At 42.7% G+C, this 15,460-nt stretch overlaps 1 protein-coding gene across 2 annotated transcripts in view; it reads right to left on the bottom strand.

Moving 5' to 3' along the window:
• The window catches only part of TEK (TEK receptor tyrosine kinase), a 96,051-nt gene extending 81,025 nt beyond the window's left edge, over nt 1–15,026 (bottom strand). The window contains exon 1 of one of the 2 annotated variants that reach the window (XM_004761779.3): nt 14,567–15,026. In XM_004761779.3, the coding sequence (XP_004761836.1) occupies nt 14,567–14,618 (52 nt within the window). In that variant the 5' untranslated portion in view covers nt 14,619–15,026. The remainder of the gene's footprint in view (nt 1–14,566) is intronic. The other variant, XM_004761780.3, reaches the window with a different exon arrangement.
• Between the last annotated feature and the right edge of the window lie 434 nt (nt 15,027–15,460).

Raw genomic sequence — 15,460 nt, 5'->3', positions numbered from 1 at the left:
ACTCAAGCCTCTGCCTTCGGCTCAGGTCATGATCCCGGGGTCCTGGGATCAAGCCCCAGGTCTGGGTCCCTGCTCAGTGGGGAGCCTGCTTCTCCCTCTGCCCCTCCCCCTGCTGGTGCTCTCTCCCTCTCAAATAAAATCTTTTAAAAAAATGACTCCCAAACAAATAAAAAGCATATCATAATATAGTCAATGATACCAGAATAGTGATGTAACAAGACAGAGGGCAGCTACGTTTGTAATGAACGTAGCATAACGTATCAATCCATCACATCACTATATCATACACCTGAGACTAATGTAACCTTGTGCGCGAACTGTATTCAAAAGATTTTTAAGACAAACTCAAAAGATTAAAAAAAATGAAATGGTCCCAAGTTTAAGTGTCCCCAAGTGTCAAAGTGCTGTCTCATGTTGCTAAGCATGAGAAAGCGGTGATGTGCCTCCAAAGAAACTCCGTGGGTTAGAGGAGCTCTGTTCAGGCAGCAGTTAGTGCCATTGACCTTGACGTCCATGCTCATCCATCAGCCACATGTGCTAATGATTTGCCTTTAAACAAAACACACACAAAACTAGGTGTATCAACTAGTTGACAAAAATGCGGTGACTTGCCTGAATCTAACCCTGTGTTTGCAGTTTATAGAACTATTCTGAATGATGAGAACCTACTGGACGGCCATCGGTATGTCCCACCCCACCGGCAGCCCCCCTTAGCAGCAGGGACTGTATTTATCTTCACATCTGCTGACCCAGGGTGGGGCACAGAGATGAGTTCAAGAAATGTTCATAGAATAGAATAGGCTGGGAAGGAAGGAGCTGTTGAAATGAGATCGAGTGGACTAGATGGAATAGAATAACATTTACACAGATTCTTAGCAACAGGGAGCTCTTCAGCACATTGGGAAACACAAGAAATAATAATGATAGCTAATATTTATTGAGCTTTTTGTATGAAACTGCACTTGCTGAACCTCTGATCTACTTATATTATGTAATCCTCACTACTTTTAGAGGCATAACATATCTCCATTCTACAGAAAGGACAAAGGACTTGTCCAGGGTCGCACAGCTGCCACAGTGTGTGGAGCTCCAGACCAGATTCTCCTGCCCCCACAGTCTGTGCTCATAATCTGGGTAGAGTGAAAATGTGGGCTTGGCAGGGGTGATAAGCCATGAGTTCCATCAGAAAATGTTCTCTAGGAGAGAAAAAGAGGTTCTCTAACAGAAATCAGCCTGAGTCACAGACTCTCCCCAGCTTTAATAGGAAGACAGTGATGCAATCAATGGTGATCTTTTTTTTCTCCCTGGCTGGCAACAAAACTGTTTCTTTTTGTTTGTTTGTTTCATTCCAGAAGCAGCTGGCAGAATGCATGTATTACTCATGTTGGAATCACACTTTGCTGATAGTTTATGTACTCTAGAGTCACTCAGTGATCGGGGCTGTGGCCAAGCCTGGTGGAGATTTCTGCAAGCCTCTAGATGTGGCTGAGCCTCTGCAGCTGCTCTGGGTTTCTGGCTCTAGTTCCACACCTCTTGGCAGACTATTTGTGTGAAAAGCACCACTGACTCTGGGTGTGAGATCCACAGGGGGAAAGGGGATGGGAGGGCCGGGAGGCACGAAGCAAGCCAATGCTGCTAGGGGGCCTTACAGCTGTGTCCATTATGCATTTAAAAAAGAATACAAGGAATTTTTAAGTGGACGATATGGGGACTCTAACTTAAACAGCACTTTACTGCTGCTTAAATTCATGACCTGAGCGAAAGGCATAACATGATAACAAACTATCCTTAAAAAGGTAGTTTGATGACACAGTACGTACATTAAGTTCTAATTTCTATTGCCTTCCACATTCTCTGGCAAAGAGAAAAAACTTAGCCTCTAATGAGCTCAGTGGGTTTGACCAAAGTGGTGAGCCTCAGTGCTGGCGTCTATAAAATGAGAAAGTTGAACCAAGTTAGTATTTCTTAAGGTACCTTGTGTTAGCTCCCTAGCATACACAAAAAATAAAAATAAAAGATTCTAGGATTCTCCTGGAATTGGTATTCAGAAATGCTGGACTAAATAATCTTTTAAGTCTTAAGTCCTATTATTCTGTTACTCTGTATAACAGTTAATGTGTGGCCCTTCCGTGAAGACTCTATTCCATGAAGACCTCTATTACCATGTTTGTGACACTAACATAGTTCCCTAATACAGGTAACTTGGGACCGCATCCAGGGGCAAGAGAGGGTGTCTGTGATGGAAGAGTTCCTTCCCTACTATCTCCAGACCTCTGTGTTATCTTCCTAGCATCTCAAGCCAATCTTGGCAGAGAGGACTTCATACCTTCTACCAGATCACCCAGAATCAAGCGTAGAGAAAAGCACATGGTAACAGGAACCTCCCCGGATAAGGGACATCTCTCAGAAAGGAACTTACACTTACCTACTCTACTTCCCCACTTCCTGCTTACCCCTCAACCCCAGCCCAGCCCATCCACTGAGAATGCTCTGCAGTGCACCGTCCCAAATTACCCAGTCCCTAGTCCCTCTCTTTACGCTGCCCCTGCCTCTACAACTTTTGATGTGGTTGAAATTCCCTTCACCCTTGGCCTCTCGCTTTGAATGTCTTCAGTTTTCTCTTCCTCTACCCATTTCACCCCTTAATATAGGTGTCCCCAGACCCACTCTGCTGTCTTCTTCTTGGGCAATCTCATTCCCTCACACAGCTTCACCCTACAGTATTAATGACTCCCGGAAGCGTCCCTATGCTGTCCCTGCCCACTCAGCCCATCTCAAACCAAATTACCTTCTCTTTCCCACTCATCTCCCCAGTGGTATCCCCTGCCACCTCCTTCAGTGTGCCCTGGAGTATAGCCACGTAGAACCAGTGTACCAATGATTCTTAAACTTTCTATTCCCCGTTTTCATGCTTTTCCTCTGCCTGGAACGCTCTACTCCTCTCTTTCACTCCAGATTTTCCATAAAACATAATCCTAATTCATCCTCCTCAAACATCCAGGATTACCACTCCCTGCCCCACCCCCGCCGCCATTTCCCATGCTCCCAATGTCTGCCTCCATTAAAGAGATTTTCGCCCAGCAGACCACAAGGCATTGGAAGTTATGTGCCTCTTTTCACTATCTTTCTAACTGCATTACCTAGCAGATTCCCAGGACATAGAAAGGGCTCAGAAGAAGTTAGCCTGAATGTGTGACTATCACTGACATATCCATTCCTCCCCTGGTTGACAATGACTCGGCTTGCTAGCTGACCCCTCAGCCTATTTTCATGGATTCCCAGTATGCCCAAGGGGCAAACTAGGTATCTGATTTATTAACAAATGCCCACTTTCCAGGCTTACTGGGAAAAGCAAGATTAGAGTCCTAGACTGTCCTTGAGTCAGGTTGATCACCACAGATGCCTTCACTTTGCTCATCTCACTTGGATAGTATTAATTATATACCTAATTATTTTCTATTTTTTATTTGGACACACAGAGCTCTGAAAAAGATTAGCTAACTAACTAGAACAATGTCTCCCAAACTGCATAATTTTATGTATGATAGTCAGATTCTTACTGACTCTACATGCTGCTTGTACAATTATTCTATTAACCATTCTCTTTAACTCATGTTTTCTTAGCTTTGTATTAAGAATATTCAAAAAATTGGGATGTCTGGGTGGCTCAGTTGGTTAAGCAGCTGCCTTCGGCTCAGGTCATAATCCCAGTGTCTTGGGATCGAGTCCCACATCGGGCTCCTTGCTCAGCAGGGAGACTGCTTCTCCCTCTGACTCTGCCTGCCTGTGCTCACTTTCTCGCTCTCCCTCTCTCTGACAAATAAATAAATAAAATCTTTAAAAGAAAAAAGAATATTCAAAAAATTATGACTGATATATGTATAGATAAATGTATAGATATATATATGTGTATATATATATATATATATATATATATATATATACACCACATCTATTTACACTTACATATAAAAACAAGTAGATAGTTTTAGAATATGTTTCCAAGAGCTACATCAAATTATTTTTTTCTGGCCAGCAGTCATATATACAGTACACTTAGGGAGGCAATGGCTAGAACAATTAAACCAATGCAAAAACCATTTATTAAAGCATTTCTCTGCCAGCCAGTATACTATGTCTGGTGCTTAGAATATTGAAACACCCAACACAGCTCCCAGCCTAGTGGACAAAACAACAAGTAAACTGTTAATTATAATTTAAAGTTCTAAGTACGACGACAGAAGCAAGCATAAGGGTGCCTACATGCAACCCCTTTTGGGCATGAATGCAAATCCTCCCCATCCCAGCTCTCAGGCCAGCTCCACCTGCAGCAGCCACTTCTGAGCAGACCTCCACCAGCTAGCAGCGGATGTAATCTCCAAGTAGCTCACCCAGAGCCCATGTGAGTCCATCTCATTTCCTCTCCTGGGACTTCCTCTGGCTCAACAGCACAGGACACCAGCAGTAACTCACCAGCTTCTTTTATCTACAGAACCTTGCACAAAGGGGTAGGATTGCAAAGGATGAATGCCTCTCCTTTTCCCGTGCTACAGGTGAACAGTCCTGAGTCTCCTTTCCTAAGGCTCCTCGGGATGCCGGCAGGATCCAGGATCCACAGCAGGAACTCGCATGATAACATGTCCTAGTACAGCCCTGCTCCCTTCATCCCTCACTTCTGCTCCCCGAAATCACTTCCCAGATAACCTACCTACGCATGTGCCTTTGCCTCAGGCCACATTTCTGACGGAATCCCAGGCAAGGGCAGACCCAAACCCATGCAAGAAGGTTCGGGAGACTTCTTGGAAGACATGACACTGGAGATAAACCTTGAAGCATGAATAAGTCAAATGAAGAAGGGAAGGGGAAGAGGGCATTCTGGGCAGGAGAAACAGCACATACAAAGGCAGGGAGGCTTGGAAGTGTATGCTTAGAGATTGCAAAGAGCCTGGAATGGCTGAAATACACATCCAGGTTAGCATGAGGGACTGAGAATCCCAAGACCCTGGTGAGGTAGGCAAAGACTGGCTCCTGAAAAGGCACTGATTACAACCAACGGCTATTTGCACCCTGCTGTCTGAGTCTGAAGAGGCAGCAAGAAGGAACAAAACAGGTGGACATTTAAAGCAACCCCAGAAGACAAGAAAGCGCTTTCTAGACGTGAGGGCACTAGACATAAAGAGGAATTAAGAGTAAGAGCAGGAGTAATTGGAGCAAAGACAGTGGTGAAATGGGAGAAGAACTACTGTCACAAACACACACACACACACACACACACACACACACAATCTAGTTGGGTCCAAAAATTCAATAATGAGCTTGGTTAAAAATGAGGTGACTTCTATTTGGAATTGACAATTCCACCATAAATCATCAAGAACTAGGAATTAGGTTTGGGATAATTGAGGTGGGACTTATAGATGACAAATCATCCTAGACCCTCTGTTCAATCAAGACAAGAGAGAAGGAAGAATTGAGGGCTGGACAGAGAAAAGTAAAGAGCACCATCTTGCTACCCAATAGAGGGACTGGAAGGAATTTTCCTACCTGACACTCCAGATTTTTAGCAAAAACCCAAGAAACCACAGCTCCAAGCTCTCTCTTCTTTCCCCGAGACAAGGCCAAATGTGGGATACGAAGGCTGTTTCACCCAGGGAAGATGGGGAGCCCCGTCTGGCATAGAATAGGAGTTGCCTGCCCTCACACAGATGAACTTTGAAAAGACTGGCATCAAACAATGTAAGAGTCTGCAGCTCTGTTTATAAGCAAACATTTAAGAGCATCTGGTTTTGCTGAGTACGGCTCATGTACCAACACTATACTAAGTATTTTAAGTAGTATTTCTTTTAAAATCATTACCAAAACCACATGAAGAAGTGTGGTCATCAGCCTCATTTTCCAGGAACCAGCCTGAGGTAACGGGGCTTCTCAGGACTATTCACTTTCGAGAGACAGAAAAACATTCAAAATAGTGGAAGCAAATGAAGGTGACTGGTTCCCATAACTGGAAGGTACAGGGTTGGGTCTCTGATCTAAAACCACTGGACTCAACACTCCAGTAAGCACAGAGCGCCTGCCATGGTTCTGTTCTCTCTGCGTGACTGAACTCATTCTCTCCTGCTAAAGACCAATTTCTCTCAGCTGGTAGCTCTGGGTGTTCAGTGTCCTCACTGGACAAGGAGAACCTCTTGCTCACAAATTCCCAGAGAAAGAGTGTAACTGTCCCTGTTGGGTCATTCTTCCTCCATCGGAACCAACTGTTGTGGTCAGCGGAGGGCTACCCTCTGCAATCAGTGACTGGCAGTCCCATCAGGGTCACAGTGACAGCTCTTGAAAAATAGGAATGCTAGGCAGTCCAAAATAATACAGGTCTTAGTTTTTAACCTTGAGCGAGTCACTTTTTGAGCCTCGGTTTTACCGTCTATTTAAAAAATAATATTATCGGGATGCCTGGGTGGCTCAGTTGGTTAAACAGCTGCCTTCGGCTCAGGTCATGATCCCAGCGTCCTGGGATCGAGTCCCACATCGGGCTACTTGCTCCGCAGGGAGCCTGCTTCTCCCTCTGACTCTGCCTTCCACTCTGTCTGCCTGTGCTCTCTCTCTCTCTCTCTTACAAATAAATAAATTAAAAAATAATAATAATAATAATATTATCTATTCAGCAAGATTGTTGTGAGTTAGGAAAAATCCTATTAAATACTTGCCACAGAGACACTCAGTGTATGGTAGTCATTTTTGTTATCTGGTACTGTTACTGTTTTGTGGTTGTTTTTGACAGAGGGATCAGAATTGGAAGCCAATCCCAGATTCCCAGATGTCTAAAGCAGTCCTGTCCCCAGGGCGGAGTCCCCTTTGGCTGTGCAGCCAGACGCCTTGCACAACCCAGGCCCCGCGTGCCAAGGTTAAGCTGGTTCACCATCTAACGGCCGCAGAGCTCTGAGTGCCTCCCTGGCCCCAGCAATGTCAATACTGCCTTCCTGACTCCGCCTATTGTATCTGGAGAAAAGTGGCCGAGCATTGTCTTCCAGCACTCCCCCCAGGAAGCATGATATCACCCTCTAACAAAGGCGGGAAAGCTGACAGATCTGCTGAGATGGGTGTGACCACTATATACACCTCACTGGTCAAACTCCGAGCAAGGGCAGTGGCCAACAGAAAGCTAACAGCAGCCACCCAGAGTGTCTGTCATCTGGCCCCCGGACAGGCTTCCCTGTCATATCCATATCATGTCCCACAGAGAACAGCGGGGCAGAAGGAATTCATTCCCTCTCATCAGCAGATGTGTTGAAAAGAGGAGTCTCTCCACCTGGCAGACCCACGCCCCCACACCTGCCCCTGCTGCCTTGGTAAAGAAACATGGAGAGGAGGATGATCAGATTCCTGAAGGGACAAGTGGAGGTAGTGGGGGGATGGGGTGCAGAGGAAAGCAGGCACAGATCAAGCTAAAAAACACTGTGCACGTGTACGAGGAGTAAAGGAATAGTCTGGCCAGACTGGTGGGAACTCGGTTATCAGTTTGAAATTCCAGAAATAAGGGAGGCAACTTTAGACATTCCCTTTCCTGAAGGCTGGGAGTGATGCCAACTGATCGTCTGACATCCCTTCCAGTTCTGGTCCAGAATGTTATGAGTGCAGCTGGTGTTCTGTAAAACAACACACCGATACTCTGGTGCCCCCACGTCAAGCCCGGGGGCTGTCACTCTGCTGTCCCCATCCTACTCTCCTCTTCTTAAAAAGCTCTTCTTCTTTAGCTACTGCTACACCAATTCTCTAAAATTCCAGAAAAGAAATCTGATTGGATTTACTTCTCTTACCAACTCCCTGACTGCTTCTTCATAGAACCCTTGACTTCCTATTTTTCATCCTTTAATTTTTGTACACATCCATGACCATGGCTTCACTTCCCATAAACCAAGGTTGCTTATGTCTCAAACCCTTGCCCAGTCTCCTTTATCTAAGCTTCAGACCCAGAGAGCTCAATTTTGCTAAATATTTCCCTTTTCATGGAACCTCAAAGTGAACATGAACAAAATAACGACAGGCTCCATCTCAGCTCATCTCCAGCCAGTTCCTTCTGCCTCCTTTCCCAGCACTGTGAATTTTACCACCGTTACTCAAATCAAAACCACGGAGCAATACTTATTCTGTCCCCTATCACTCAATCTCCCAAATGCAACGCATCACCAACCCTTATAGCTTCACCTCCTAAACATTCTCAACACCCCTGCCCATCCACGCCTTCCTTCCTGGAGTTTTGAAGAGAAACATTATTAGTCTGGGCTGATACTCTCTGCCGGGTCAACCCATCTTCCATACCATTATCACAGTGAATTTTCCAAGATATAAATCAGCTGTGATAGGACAAACACCATATTAAATTTCAACATGTACAGAATGAAGTACAAGTTACTTAAAATGGTCTACAAGGCCCTTCCCTTTCTGACCCCAACCATGATTCTCCACTCCCACCCTACATTCCAACCTTACTTGACTTTCTTGAACTTGCCTTGCTATTCCACACTCCCTGCTCCCTCTAATGGGAAGTGCTTTCTTCCCTTTTCCTTTTTTTTTATTCTTAGTTTTCAAATCATTTGGCTGTGAGCAACTTGTAATTACAATTGGCAATAATTGGCAATATCCACAACTATTTAGGAATTCTTGCAAAGTGAGGAAAATCTAACCTACAGATTGTTGTGAAATATTACTCATTTTATTCATATTATGTTTAGCAACTCATGAAGTTGACATTCTATGTTTTCAGACATTTAATTTAGATTTTAAAGTTCCTTTTTTTTTTAATTGAAGTCACTAATAGTTTTTGTAGCTCTTGAAAAGCTTGATTTTCTATGTATCCCTATGGTACCATTTATCACATCACATAATTCATCTGCCTATACTCTTCTTTCCTACTAAATTGTGAAGGGAGAAAAAAAACGACTCATTCTTTTTTGCATTCCTCATAAGTAGTACAGTACTTGGCATAAACTAAATCTTCAATGTCTTCCTTGACCGAAATGATAGTTGAGTAAAGGAATGAATAAAATGAACAAAGAAAAGGTGGGCAAGAACTCAAAAATCTATTGAATAAAGAGTCTATCTTTTGGGTGAAATTCAATAATAGTACAATATCTAATATTAGGTAAAGGCCAGGTTAGACCCATCTTCATGAATTTTTTTTATGTTTCGCATCTAAGGGAATGAAGGAATTTTCTTTTGACTTTGTTCACATCATATATACATAACAGAAGCTAACATTTTAAGATTTGAGCAAATACGACTTGCCATTTACATGAAATTGGTTACTGTCATCCAATTATTTGTTATTTTTGTCATTATTATTACTTCACTGTGACTAAAACCCTTCCTACAACATTCCCGCTTTCTTTCAGGCCTGCTGTGGCATACCAACAATTTCTTATTATGGCATATTAAACTCTATCCAATAAAGATTATTCAACATCAAATGCATGTGTTATGGAGAATAAAAAAGAAAAGAAGTAACATCTCTTGCCAAAAATGTTACAGGCTAATGTACTAAATGCATGTGCCCAAATCACAAAGACACAGCCTCTATGGTAAGGGAACTGAGGATTAGGGGAAGATCATGGAGGAAAATTTGGCCTAGGCAGGTTGAGTTGAGTAAGCTAAGTAAGCATGGAGAGTATCCTTTCCAAATGGTTGGAGGAGCATAAACAAGAGCCAAGAGGAAGGAATGCATAGATTGTAGAGATGAGCCTGACTGAATGCAAAGAGCCTAGAGCAAGGATGAAGAGGAGTGAGGGGAAGCACTGGATAATAGCCCACATGGATGGAGACGAACATAAAACTTGTGGAATTAGATAAAGTTGATGTCTTTTAGAAGGAGAGTACCTCTCTGAGCAGTGACTTCCCTACATGCTGGAGAATATCAAATGGTCTTGAACTACCACAGAGTTCCTCATAGAAACACTTATTATTACTATTATTATTATTATTATACTTGCTTCATTTATTAAGGAAGTTCTTACTGGCTAAGCTCTCTATTTGCATCACATGCTGCTCATAATGACTTTGGGAAATAAGTCCTCTCATCCACGAAAGAGGAGAAAACAGCGGCATTGAGAAATCAAGTGACATTCCCATAGTCATCAAATTTGAGCTTAACCCTAGATCTGTGGTTTCACAATGCATACTCTTCACTGTTTCTCCTGTTTTTTGTTGTTTATTTGTTTGTTTTGTAGCTCCACCTCAGTCTCCAAGAGTAGTGGCTTCGGAAGCGTCATCATAGCACATGTACGCATACGCTGTTTTTTCATTCATTTTCGCCAAAATGTAGGTGAAATCTTGCCATTTGCGACGACAGAGATGGAACTAGAGGGCATCCAGTTAAAATTCAGGAAACACACAGGTTGGTTTCACTGGGCAAAGATGTTGGTGGCTTTTCTGAACTCTTCTTCACTTAAATGATCAGGGAAGAGCCACAAACAGTAAAATGAAAGGGATGTAAAAGAGAAGTGTCTTCAGACGATCCTGCTAGAGGATCACCCCATCTATGCCTCAAAATTCTCCAGTGTGGGAGTTCACTCATCATGGGGATGGTGGTCCAATATTCAGAAACTTTCTATCAATCAAGCTAAACTCCCTTCTTCCTTGTATGCTAGCTAGATCTAGCAAAATACAATGTCAATCTATGGAGTCTTCTCTATGGAAAACCTTAAAAATTCATCTCTTTTCTCCTGGCTAAATATTTTTCTAAAGCACTTACCTTCTTGCTTGTCCACTCTGTTTGCTGTCAAATTTCTCAGTCTCTTCAGTGTTTAATAGATATTCTCTGAGCAATAACGTGACCACCTTTTTTTATGTTTTTAAAAAAATATTTATTTGACAGAGAGAGATCACAAATAAGAGGAGAGGCAGGCATTGGGGGTGGGGAAGCAGGCTCCCTTCTGAGCAGAGAGGCCAATGTGGGGCTTGATTCCAGGACCCTGAGATCATGACCTGAGCTGAAGGCAAAGGCTTAACCCACTGAGCCACCCAGGCACCCCAAATGGATAAAGAAGATGTGGTATATATACACAATGGAATACTATGCAGCCATCAAAAGAAATGGAAATCTTGCCATTTGCAACGACATAGATGGAACTAGAGGGCATCATGCTTAGCGAAATAAGTCAACCAGAGAAAGACAACTATCATATGATCTCCCTGATATGAGGAAGTGGAGATGTGACTACCATTTCTTTTTTTTTTTTTTTAAGATTTTATTTATTTATTTGACAGCTAGAGATCACAAGTAGGCAGAGAGGCAGGCAGAGAGAGAGAGAGAGAGAGAGAGGAGGAAGCAGACTCCCTGCTGAGCAGAGAACCTGATGCGGAGCTCGATCCCAGGACCCTGGGATCACGACCTGAGCTGAAGGCAGAGGCTTTAACCCACTGAGCCACCCAGGCGCCCCGTGACTACCATTTCTAATGTGGACCTTATATTTCTACTAAAGTCCACTGTTGCAGCTTATCTATTACATTTCTAGAGCACATGTTGGTACCTATGAATTGTGTGTATCACCAAAATGTAGGTATTATTCCCTAGAACTTTCAACAAAACAAGACTCTCTCACACTGAACATAAATATATACATTTTGGAAACCAAACTTCACATTGATCCATTTTAAAATGCTATCTTTTGGGTTTGGTCCACTTATTCATCTTAGAGAAATCATCTGAATACAGATTCTGTGGCCTAACCAATAAGCCATCTACAGGGAATAAGCAGGTTACACAATCATACACATATCTTTTTAGTAGACAAATTTATAAAGTCAGAAAAATTTGGAATCCACCCATATGACTCCCCCAGAAGACACAGCACAATCTTCTGAAATGGACTTGGATGAGTACTTCCCTCCTCGAGAGAGGTCTTAAAAGAACCAGAACTCTTGCAGGAAGCTCTCCCAGCATAGAGCTGAAAGGGAAATCCTGACATTTCCAACAAAGACAATGCTTAGGAGGGAGCATCTGTGAAGAAAGCAAAACTCCTCCCTGTGAGAGTAATTCCCAGGTGTGTCTCTAGTCCCAGCTTCTGGACCTCCACCCTAGATTACTCAGACCCGATATAACCTTCCAAGACCAGCCCTAAAGAGAAGGTTCCATCTGGGACCACTTCCCTGACCTTGTAACCGAATTTCCACTGTCATTCCAGACAAGATATCCACTATTAGAGATAATAGTTGTTATTTAAAATGCCAAATGAAACAGGAAAGAGATATGAAGGCACACTACTAGAGACTTACCATTGGGTCGGTGTTGATCGTATAGGACATACTATGATAAAGCACAAAGAATAATATATTTTGTATTTCTGCATATACAATTCTTTAGACTAAACAGCCTGACTGGAGAGAATGGGAGAGTAGGGAAAAGCTAGTGTGTTTATGAGAACTTGTTTGGAAGTTGGCCATGATTCTCCATTGGAAGGGGAAATCTCCATTCTCCACAATCTAGGGAATTCTTCTGAAAATTATAGACATTTTCCAACCCCTTATGGGTCAGTATCTGCAACCCAGAACCACCTTCATTGAGGCAAATGTGACATATTGTTTCAGTCCTCTATGTCCAAAGGAAAAAGGAATTAGAAACCACCCACTGGAATAGAGAAAGAAATGCATAAGCCGTAAGTCCCTTGTTCCATTAAGTGGTGCACGACTGGAGTTTGGTGTAAAGAATGGCCTCCCCACGCCCCTCCCCCCCAAAAAAGAATGGAGTCCTATGCTTATAGACATGATCATGCTGGATTCTTGTGGCAATGACCAAGCATTGTGTATCCATGTCCATGGAGGGTTATACTGGCAAAGTAAGTTAGGATTCCAATTCAACAGACCTTCCCCAGAAACCAACTTTGCTAGTGTCACCCTTTCTTTTCAAAAGGAGCATGAAATCCCTCTCTTTGAGCCTCTCCCTGTTGAAGTCAGGGCTAGGTTTCCAGGGAACTAAGGTCTAGACACAGAGCAACTATTTCAGCCACATAATTTTTTTTTTGTCTGATTTTAAGTTTATGCTACAAAGTACCATGATCCAGTCACTTTGAGGGGGAAAAATGAATTAAAACTCTGTGTGTGTGTGCGCGTGCGTGCGCGCACATGTGTGCACACACAGGTGATTTAACTTATAAAGTATCTCAGAGCAACTGTAGCCCCCTGGGCCTTGCCTTATTGTAATCCTTGGCGTAGAGTAGTTCCAGATTTCATGTTACTGATAAATAGGTCACACAGAAAAGAAAGCAAAATAAAAATGGAATCATGGTAATTATTTGTTTTAAAGGTGCCTATTACTAGAGAAATCAGCATTTCTATGTTAATATAAATAATTTGTACAAAACACTGAACCATCTCAGCAGTTTATATTACACAGTCTTAAGAATATTCTTAAATCCTCAGTATAATTGGGTGTTGAAAGCAAACTGAAAAGCTATAGACAAATCACCTGCAATTCTTGTATCTTGTTGGATTAATTTTTTGACTATTTAATATAGTATTTCAAACATATAGAAAAAGATGGAAATAATGTAACACATACTTGTGTATGTTTGGATCCATTTCTAATAACATAATATAGGCTGCACCATTGAATTCAGCTCATTTTCCCAATTTGATTTCCACTAACAATTCTATTTTCATTACAATAATTAGAATGTTTTCAAACTAAAAGAGAAAAGCTGCCGGCGATTAGAGTTGTGATTTGCACGTCAGGATTTCATTCCACTCTCAGCCAGTTTCCCACAGAGTGAGGGAATAGAAGAGGCATGCCACTATCTGGAGAATCTGAGCAACAGACAGACCATATCCAAAAACACCCAAACCCATCATTTCTTAGCTCTCCAGCAGCTTTCGATACTCTCCTGTGCCCAGGGATCGGGGTAACTGCCCCAACTTTCGTCCCATTGGGATAATGAAGACTTTATAAATTACTACATGCCAAATATTTTTAAAAATATAACAAAAATTATAAAGTCCTGACCCCAGCTCTAAGAGAAAAAGAAGAAAAGCCTAGCCTTTGGCTGTTTTGCTTAAAGTAGGAGGTGGATAGATATGAAATCCTTATAGAAAAGCGTTTTTGTTCTTACATTTAAAAATAACAATCTGCACATTGCTGTAAGTGGGTCCCATAATTCTCTGCATGAATTTCATTTTTTACAAAATTATGGGAGTTTTTTTGAAGCAGGTAATTTTTTTTTTTAAATAAGGAAACAATCCCACATGAGGGGCAGTCAAATACTATATCACAGTAAGTGGATCTCTACAAATAAAGTGACCTGCTCAGTTCTCACAGAGTCTGCAGCAACACAGGTGGCAATTGCGCAGAAGGAAAACTCTAGAAAAATCAGTTCAATGCCGTAAAGACCTTGCATTTCAATCCACACATAGATTAAATGGAAAGTCCTGGAGAAACAGTGCCGAAGCCACAGCTGCCCCTTGTTAACTAGTACTAACAGCTGGTGAGAAAGCCCAGAATCACTAACTCCGTTAAAAACAAACAAAAATAAATAAATAAATAAACCAAAAAAAACTAAATTCAGAAAACAAAGCCAAACCTTACCAGAAAGGAGCAAGCTGACTCCACAGAGAACTAAGCCGGCTAAAGAGTCCATGCTTCCCCAAATCTCTCCATCCAGTTTCCACAGATGTGCATGAGGTCCCAAGGAGCCTTTCAAACACACAGAGGTTTGTGACTTTCCATTCGCATGTTCTACTAGGTCTTGTTTACAAGTCAGAGGCAAGAAGGAACAGCACAGAAGCGGGCTGTAACAGTCTCATTTCTGTCTGAGCACAGGGAGTTTTAAGTTCCTTTTTCCTGTTTCCTTTGTAGATTAGGATGGGAAAGGCTGTATCTTAAAGGCATTTGGTATCTGCAGGGCTGGGGGCATGGCAAGCCCTATCCGTCTTGCAATTCATCAAAACACTTCTCTATTGCTGTTGCTTCTGCCGCTGCTCTTGCTGCTGTTGTAGGGGTAGAGGAATTTTTGTTGGAAGTGTGGGTCCTGGTCAGCGTTTTCAGGAACAATAGGGGTATCCTCTCATAGGCGGGAAACAGAATAACAGCCCTCCACCTATGGATGGCATGCGGGGGGGTGGGGGGGGACCAGTCCTTCTCAGCCTCCAACAGCAAACGCCCTCCGCCCACCAGGTCCACCTGGGCTCCCTGACAGAGGGGCTTTCGGGTATGGGGTGGGGAGGAGTTTTGGCTTTTATTTTCTCATTTTAACCCACGTGGTTTGCATTGGTAAGAGAAGGTTTCCATGATGAGAGAACACAACCCAAAAGCAATTCATTTGGGTAATTACCGGTGAGGTCAACGCACAATGCAGCCCCGGAGACCAGAGTCCAAAATTGTCGGCCTGTTTTCCTGCACACAGATGGTTACATTTCTGGCCAAGAGCCCAAAAATATCCATGCTACTGGCTATAGCTTTAATTTTTATTAACAATTTATC

The sequence above is a fragment of the Mustela putorius genome, unplaced genomic scaffold, assembly GCF_011764305.1.
Source record: "Mustela putorius furo isolate JIRA1106 unplaced genomic scaffold, ASM1176430v1.1 tig00000421_pilon_pilon_pilon, whole genome shotgun sequence".
In the NCBI taxonomy this organism is placed as follows: Eukaryota; Metazoa; Chordata; class Mammalia; order Carnivora; family Mustelidae; genus Mustela; species Mustela putorius.
Note: the sequence above shows the minus strand (reverse complement) of the source record. Positions and strands in the feature narration are given on the sequence as shown.